General features: G+C 33.2%; 1 protein-coding gene across 3 annotated transcripts in view; it reads left to right on the top strand.

Annotated features, from left to right (window-relative positions):
- Positions 1-563: 563 nt before the first annotated feature.
- The window catches only part of LOC127852246 (C-type lectin galactose-binding isoform-like), a 234,760-nt gene continuing 225,810 nt past the window's right edge, over positions 564-9,513 (top strand). Inside the window, exons 1-5 of one of the 3 annotated variants that reach the window (XM_052386143.1) lie at positions 564-753; positions 1,051-1,224; positions 1,725-1,934; positions 3,001-3,079; positions 4,349-4,674. In XM_052386143.1, the coding sequence (XP_052242103.1) occupies positions 609-753; positions 1,051-1,224; positions 1,725-1,934; positions 3,001-3,079; positions 4,349-4,493 (753 nt within the window). In that variant the 5' untranslated portion in view covers positions 564-608 and the 3' untranslated portion in view covers positions 4,494-4,674. Of the gene's footprint in view, positions 754-1,050; positions 1,225-1,724; positions 1,935-2,865; positions 3,080-4,348; positions 4,675-9,513 lie in introns of those variants that run through there. The other 2 variants (XM_052386140.1, XM_052386141.1) reach the window with 2 other exon arrangements.

Here is a 9,513-nt window from a genome sequence, read left to right as displayed (position 1 = left end):
TCTCTGTGTACAATTAAGGGAGATACAACGGTGAATAAAAATCATAGAAGGTAATTAATTAGCAAAAAGAAGTCCCTTTCTGAGAAACTTATCAAGGAGTATTTCCAGAGAATTTTGAATTATTCATCATTTTGCATCAAATAATGTTTTTCCTAACTTAAGCAATCGATGAGTAGTGTTTTGTTGGCGAAAAAAAAGGGGTAAAGTACAGTTTATGTGATATTTGAACAATATCATAATAAACATATAGCTAACAAGAATTTCAAGACGGATTCACTGCTGTGTCTAAGTTTCTGCGTCATTTCTAAAGTGTTTTTTGCGATGTGATGACGCATGATTACTTAAGCGATATGAACATATGAATAAACTTCGTTTTGTGAATCATATCACGCAATATCCTCTTTGTTGTGCCGTGTGCGCACACTTCCAATTCTGCGTTTTCATAATGAGCATACTTCCGAATTATGATCGAGTGTAGCTCATACTTAAGACATCAGATTTACATCGGAAAGAATCTCTTCAACCGTTTTTTGTCAGTAGCACTTACTTTATAGTATTGCTTGTTTGATAGCATTTAATATTGCGTGTAACACTTGTCGCATTCATTGATGCATTCGAAATCTGTGTCACTTTCTCTTTTATTGGAAAGGATTAAACGCACTAACATGGGTGTTGTTTTAATTACTCATATACATGTGTTAAGTACATGTATCTTTTTAAGTGTGATGTCAAAATGTGATGCACAAATAACGGGTACGTATTATCACACACACAATATTGTAAATTCTTGTTAAGTTAATATGCGTTTTGTTCCGAAATATCATTTCATATATAGCAGTATTGAATAAACGAAAGTTATAGTCAAAGTTTGAACAAAAATTAATCCATGCCTGATATTTAAAACGCTAAAAAGACAACATCGTTCTGAACGCGTTTTTACATCAGCTCCGTTTACCATAAATTATCACAACGACTTATAGGATTGTGTCCATGTAAATCACAATACTATTTTTGCAGATTTGTTTATGTAGTTTCTTTATTTTTGAATAGGGACAAGCCTACGTGAGTATCAAAAGGCTGATACATTTTGTTACAAGTTCTATTACAACAATCGTTCAACGTGGAATCAGGCCGACGCGAGATGTAAACAAGATGGTGCGCTTCTTATCAAATTGGAAAGCTTCACTATGTTGCGTAATGTAAAGTCAATTATTCAAACCAAAGGTATATTATTTCTAATTAGTTTATAACAGTCAAATAATCATAATGTGTCCTTAGTGGGGTATTCAAATGGCCTGACGTTCGTCGGGCTTCAAGCTTGTGCCATTTTAACACATTAGATGCATTAATGAATGCATATATCACTCACCTTTTAATTTGATTGAGCTTTATTATTAATAACTATAACATTAATTATAATTTGTGGAGAGTCATCAGATAGAGAATTATTTTCTTTAATATATGTAATTGTTTGTCCCTAGCTTGTAAGTGATTATATACATGTATATATACATTTATATTCAAAATTTTAATTTTGTCAGTGAATTATTTGTTAAAGATCTGAAATATATATACTTATCTGTGTATACGTGTTTGTTTCTGCACTTTACAAAATGTAACTTCTTAACTACAGTTATAAACCTCTGATAAAACACACAAATTCTCAAATACACTTGTATTGATTTGATAACGTTATTATGTCAAAGTATTGTTTTGCCAAATAGAGCTGGGACCCATCGATGTCTGGGTTGGTGCTCGCAACTACTCGAGTGGGTATGTGTGGACAGACGGGACACGTGTGTCTAGCGATCTCTGGAGTGAAGGTGAACCTAACGATCAGAATGGCGATGAAGATTGCGCCGAAGTCGACCATATGACGGACACTTATCTGAATGACGCTCCGTGTGATTTTAAACAAGCCTTCATATGCCAAGGTTATATTTCGTGTAGTGTTTTTTCCAGATAATTATTTTAACACGTGTGCTCTTATTACTGTACGGTAATTGCTGGAATGTTTAAAACAACTACTTCTTAGCACGCATATTGTATTATGCTTTCTAAAATACACTTTTCTTAATGTTTTTTTAAGTTTGTTTAGCAGTCACTTATTCCGTACAGTTTGCTTTAAGGTCTAAAACCTACTATGTGATCAATTATAGCATTTGAACTCAAACGATCAATAAACAAATCAGGGCTAAGTGAGATTTTTGGCCGTAAATGAACATTGAAGAATAACTCAAAACGTTGCTTGAATTTAGGTGATATGATTTTTTTAAAGTATCTATATAACATGTTTTTGGAGTTTTAACTGCACTATATACGCGTGAAACAAGTCATACAATGTTGAAAACCTAAGACGAGGAAACCGCAGTTTTATCAATAACATGTTTTTCAGTGTACAATCGCGAATTTAAATAGTGTTTTACAGCGCAGATTATATCCGCAAAACACATGGTATGATTATCATGTACCAAAAGCCAATGTTTGTCCCATGTGCAAACCCACTTGCATAGTTAATACGATTTTACAATATACAGTAATCACATGGGTAAACATGTTTCATTCCCTGCAAGCGGATGAACAATATGCTGCTCAATATATAAATTATTTGTGTCGAATGTGGTGGTATACATTGTTTAAGTTGTTCAATTGTACGAAAATATCCCCTTAGTAAAACACATTTTTATTATTTAATTGTAACTGTTATATAGTACTTGCATATAAAATGTATGTAATCTTTGGATATGTATCTATTTGGTTCGTGTGTGATTTGGCTTAAAATAATAATCAAGGTCTATTTATTCATTAGAAGTTTCTCCCTTGCTGGTGCATTTTTACTTGCATTGTGAATGTATTTGCATTAAGGTCTAACATTCATCCAAACAACATTAGTCCAAGATGTTGAACAGTCAGATCCAACAGCACCCAGCTTCTTAACAGACATGCATTCAACATCACGACAGAAAACTCATGGTAACACAAACATTTTCCTCATCGCAGCATCCGTATCGTCGGTGGTGGTTGGACTTCTGGCGGTTGCCTTGGTCGTTTATATTTGCGTAATGAGAAGGAAACAACGGTGAGTGAACTTTTTTCATATGTAATGCACGCAAGCATTGATTTTATTATCTAAAAAAACTATCTTTAAAAGATATAGGGTGTTGATTTGGATTGGTGTTGGTGAAAAATGAGATCGAAGATAGCGAATACCTTTTTCAGCGCAGTTCATAGCTGCATCACATCCAAATCAATTACGGAGTGTTGCGCCATATTGTGTGGCTGATTTTGCATTGTTATATATTATTGTACATACACGTATACATACAGAACTGAAACACACTAAAATAATAGAAATGAACACAAAACACTCAAGACAAGAGGCTACAAGCGTATAATCCGTACATATTTGAATTATGTACATACGCGTTCTTCCAACAGATCTGTTTTAGTGGGTTTCCGGACATTTTTATTTGAATCGGGTATTAATAGTATCGGAAATCATCGAGATCATTTTTAATAAATTGGTCAAAATGGTGGAATTCTATTCAAATTAATCAAAACTTGAAGTTAGCATGATATTGTCGAAAACTTATTTATAATATAGTATTGACTTTTTATTGTGAATTACATGTCTATTGTTTACTGACACCTGTCAGATGATTTGATATATTATGTTTGTTCCATGTCTTATATGATACGTATTTTTGGCTCCTACCTGATATGATGTATATTGTTTAGCCCCTGTCTGATATGATGTCTATTATTTGACCAATACCTTATATGATGTCTATTATTTGAAGGCCTCTATCTGATAGGATGTCTAATGTTTGCAGGCCCCTGGCTGATATGATGTCTTTCGTTTGCAGGCCCCTGTCTGATATGATGTATTTTGTTTGGCCCTTGTCTGATACGATATATATCGTTTGGCCTCTGTTTGATATGATTTTTTATTGTTTGGCTCCTTTCGGATATGATGTTTATTGTTTGGCTCCTCTCTTATATGATGCCTATTGTTTGGCCCCTATCTGATATGATGTCTATTGTTAGGCTCCTGTCTGATATGATGTCTATTGTTTGACCCCTATCTGATATGATGTCTATTGTTAGGCTCCTGTCTGATATGATGACTATTGATTTGCCTCTTTCAAATATGATGTATATTGTTTGTTCCCTGTCTAATATGATGTGTATTGTTTGGCCATGTCTGATAGGATGTCTATTTTTTGGCCCCTGTCTGATATGATGTCTTTTGTTTGGCCCCTGTCTTACATGATGTCTATTGTTTGCCCCTTGATGTTTTTTCTTTTTACTTACTTATTGTATAAGTTTATTTTATATATCTTCATAGGCCGCAAGATACGGAGAACAATACGATAGTAACAAGCCCATCATCACTCAGATCAGATGAGTACGACACGATATCTCCACAGTTACAAGAAACACACGACTACGAAGGTCTTCAAATGAAAACAAGAACATATTATAATGATTAACAAATCATTATAATTATAATATCATTTGTTTGTATTGCTGTGTTTAATCGACAGATGTGTAATACTTAAAATGCATACACGCAAAATTTCTATTCAAACTAACGATATAATGATCATACTTTTCCAGAAGGACACATATAAACTCATTGGAAAGTCAAAGTCAATTTAAGACCTTCACAAACGATGCAGTTAAAAAAGTTGCATGTTTAAATACTCAAATATAAGATGATATGATACTCTGCAAGTGTTTATTTTGCAACCATTTGAAATCCTATGTAAAATTTCTATATTACCAAGTAAAGGAACATAGTTATATTTAATTAGCATGCAGTTTTCGATGAAGGCATTTGATGAAAAAAGCTAAAGTTAACGATTGACTAGACAATGCTGAAGGGCTAAGATTATTAAAATATAACATCCGTTGCTTCTGTTCTCCAATTACAAGACGATTAAATTCATGCCATATCATACTACTGGTACGGAACAAGAATATACAATCGTATCTTCCACGTCTTTGTATATCCTTAAACATCTATTAAAAGTTGATATAATAAGATATTTAACTTTTTTTTTGCCATCTGAAAGCATGCAATCAAGTATTTTTATATTTAAATAAACAAAGAATGAAACTTAATCTAAATCAGAGGCAGAACTTTACTATTACCTGACAGCGTGGTCCTTTTTTTAAACACAATGAAAGAACCTCATGAAATGCTGATTTACCCATGTTAAGACAACACGCTCTTACCCATTACTTATTGACGCAAACCATTGCATTATATGGCATGTTAATGATGCCAGCGGTTTTCACTGATGTCTCTTCCTCGTGGATGTGCAAATAGTTTTGAAGGTCGTTATTTGTTTTACTTGATAATTTCTTAATATGAAACAAAACACCTGTTTACCATATTTGACAAACAAATGTAGAATGATGTTACCACATAAGTTGCTAGTCGCAGGCGATTGCTGTTTTATTATTTTGAACAGTTCAACTATTAGACCTTATACAAAAGTGTTACCTTAACCAATAAGATTATTGTAGGAAAACGAAATCCGTTGGGAGAAACAATCACTGCAACAGTTTTCTTTTATTTGGAATTACGATCAAACAATCTGAATTCACTTTCGATGAATGGCATATATATGTGTTGCTATTATTTTGATATATTTAGAGTATACTTAATACAATAAGTCTAAACCTATTTTGTATACCTTTTTGTTTCTTCACCATACGCAGTATACATTCCTCTTTACCTCATCACACTTCACATAATGCAAAACACACTATGTTTGTTGTTTTATTGCTTTATCAAGTTGAAGGCGTGTTCAATAAAATGACAATCATTCTGTTTTGGGTTAATTTGCTTTTCCACGAAGAGTACCCTGCTTTTAAGATGAGCTTACGTGTGCTTACGTTGCTTGTTAGATGTTAGATCTTCATCAGCTGATTCCATGAACAGAATATAATAGAACTACATGTAGATCTTGTTAGAATCCACCTGACCAGCAAAAAATCATAATTTAAATTTGTCTTAACTCCTTGTGTTTACTTTGGGACATTGTATACTCTTAAATAAAAATCACATTATATTATTTTGTTTTGAAACGCTGACCAAAATATGCCGAAAAAGTGTTTTGAGGCCCTCAGAGGTGCAATTTAATTAATTGGACGACGGAAGTTAAACAATGACATGAAGTAACAAAGCTTGAAAATAATTTGCAATGCATTCAAAGAAACAATCTATTATGCATTGTTAAAAATCTTATTAGTGTAGAAGGGCGCAAGCATTCAATTAAATTCGATTAAACGTTTTTCGAACCACAAAACTGTTAAACTACTCAAGATGAAATGCCAAATTCGTTAGCAAAGAATATCAATTGGCCGCACAATTGCGATGGGCTAATTGTGCAAGTGTTTGTCTACAGGCTTGAATTACCATAATTCTCAGTGTAAATTAGAATCGAAAAGACTGAAAATTTCACGGAGGCGGTAATTGTTTTCCGTGACAGAATTTCCAGCAAATGATGCGCTTTGCATACATGATAAACAATTCTGCATGATTTCAATGAAGATTTATAATATTTTGCAATGCAATTTTTGAATGCGACACATAGTCAAAGACCACAGTTAAGAGTCAAATTAGATTACAAGAATAACTGTTAAATGTCAAGTTTGCCAAGTTTTAACCTTTATTAAAAAACGTGTATGTAAATGAAATGCAGTTTCACTCATAAATAAACACAACAGCAAGAAAGCAAATATAATAGTAAGTAAAAATTATAATAAATATAAACTCTAAGGTTTTAGAAATCGCCACTGTAATGTGATGTAAAGAAATGCGACATACGCAGATTAACGATTGTAACTTCGTAACGTTTGTGTTTTCAAATTTTTGACCTAGGATATAAACACGCGAAAAAAAAAGAAACACGATTTTTAGTACCCGAGATTTCAACGCAAGATCGCAATAATCGTTCCTTAATATAGCCTCATCCCCATCTCGCTATCATACCTCGTAAGATTTGAATCGTATTCTCCCGTTTTCGCTGTAGTAGAACAACGAATAAACTTTGGGTGTAATGATCAATTTAAAGGCAGTTGTGTTTGTGTGTTGTTTAAACAGTGGTGAATGTTTGTCGGATTTGTTGCATGTATGCAGACGATGGAACAAGAGTCAAAGAATGAAAAAGATTTGTAAGAGGTTCGTAGTTTTCTCTGAAAAGAGTATGAATTGTCAAGCAAACTCTTCCAATTAAGAAAGTATAATTTGCAATAGGATTCTAAGAGGAACCAGAGTAAACTTACGTATGATTATAAATTTTAGGATTATTACAAGAAGGTCACCCAGAAATAAGAGACGTAGAAGTAAAATATGAGCCAGGAATTGACGAATATTTGCAAAATGTGCAAATCCTGATATGGATGAGGATTGCCGGTCAATGCTGCATGAGTAACGAGCAAATACCCAGACTTTAACTACCTGGTGCAAAATCTAGGTGCAAATTAATGTGACTATTGCAGTTGGGGGATAATCTGCTTGCCATCGTCGGCTATTGTTCGAGGTGGATTGAAGTCTTTAGCGTGTTACTTTTAAACTCCTATAATTAAACATCGTCTACGTTGTAATGAGTATATGTGACCGTGTTCCGTGCAAATCAGAAACGCAATCAAACTTCAAGCGCCAAATATATAACAAATTAGAGGCATAAATGACTATTTGAAATCGTTCAATATCCGAAAACAGTAACACAACACCATATTTTCCGCACGTTAATAGCAAAATTAAATAACTGAAAAAATCCAGGATAGAAGGACTTTGTAGCGCTCACGAAGAAAAGAAGAACCTTCAGTCCGAAGTTAAGACGTCTTTTAAGGTGCACAGATCAATACATAATTCGACGAAAGGAGATCGCCCGCTGAAATGATGTTCAAGGAGAAAAATTAGAACAATCTACCGTACATGACCGATTGCGACAACAACGAGAAGAAAGGAAAGGGCAACATTAACGGAGAACATGTGTAAACGAATTTAATCAACAGAAAGACAATTTAGCGTAAGTTAAACACAGGAAGTCTGAAAAAATTACCAAATTTTTTACAAGTGGTGAAAATCTAAAATAATTTGAGTCACACAATGAAAGTGCTAACATTGACCAGAAAAAGATTCAGATTATCAGAAAACGCTATGTGTGTGATTGTGTAAGAATATATAAAAGTCAGAGTAAAGTCAGTTATAGTTCAAAAAAGAATTGTTAATGTGTATGTTCCTAAGTTTCGAGAAAATGTAAATTCTGAGGAAAATGAAATCGAATCAAAAGGAGATAAAAAAAGCAGCAAACAAGAACTGTGGGTTACGGAAATGACAGCATCATCGTTTAAAGCGCCAATTCAAATGACATACAACCAGTTAGATTAAACCAAATTAGGTACAGAACAATCTTTATAAATAAATTTTGATCCAAAACTTTGAAATTATTATCGCTTTGATGCAGATGATAATTGGCATTATTAGTTCTGTATTTGGTATTCCTTGAAGGAGTCAATCGATGCCCTCCAAGTGTGAACAACATCTCATAAAATTCCAACAGTTATTTCAACATTATTAAATGCATGCTAAATACATACGCTTAGAAAGTTTTTGATTAAATTGATGAACTAGACTACAACGTTCCACCGTGTTTTTTTATCAAAATGATGAACAGTATAGTTTTTAGAAAATCTGTAGAAAAGTATGGAAACATATCCATTGTACCAAATATCGTGCAAAACAGTGCGATACAATCAGACGATGCACGAAATATAACAAACACAAAATGACCGCCATTGGGAAAAATAATTGTTGATTATTATGTATATTTTCAACGATATTAAGTTTCCCGGAAATCTTTCGCCCTACAAAATTTTACAAAACATCCAGCCAGTCAGCTTTTATCTTAACAATTAAAAAACGCATGACATGCCCTTTTACCCTTTAAGACTGTGACGTATGATTAAATAAGTGTAATTCAGATAAAAATTGAACAAAAACTTAACAATACCTACTTCTTCCAACATGACACACACTTTTTTAAATCTGGAGCAAGAGAAGATTAATCGATTACACCTGAAGAACTAGCTTGAACTACAAGAAATGATAACAAAAGAAGCAACCAGCAAGCCAACCCAAGCATCGACAAGCGTTGTGACTTTCATTATATAATCTTCAAAGTATGTTGGAAGAGTATAGCTACATCGATTGTGAGTAGTATATGTACAAGCACAATATCATTTAAGATATCTCATTTATTGTTTAATGATATCAACAGCAACAGTTAATTTTATAATATCGATTGTTTTTAATTCCAATAATTGACCCGCAAATGCTTGGTAAAAATCATCATGTATCAAGAAAAACAAATCTGGCAACGTAAAATTACTTTTAATCCATATAACTAACACCGTTACATTTTAATTAACAAATTAAAACCGAAAGCATCACAGGCTTCTTTTTTATTTCTGTAGGTTTCACGCCGACCCGGC

This window comes from Dreissena polymorpha, chromosome 12, assembly GCF_020536995.1.
Source record: "Dreissena polymorpha isolate Duluth1 chromosome 12, UMN_Dpol_1.0, whole genome shotgun sequence".
Lineage (NCBI taxonomy): Eukaryota > Metazoa > Mollusca > Bivalvia > Myida > Dreissenidae > Dreissena > Dreissena polymorpha.
This window is presented reverse-complemented; position numbering and strand designations above follow the sequence as displayed.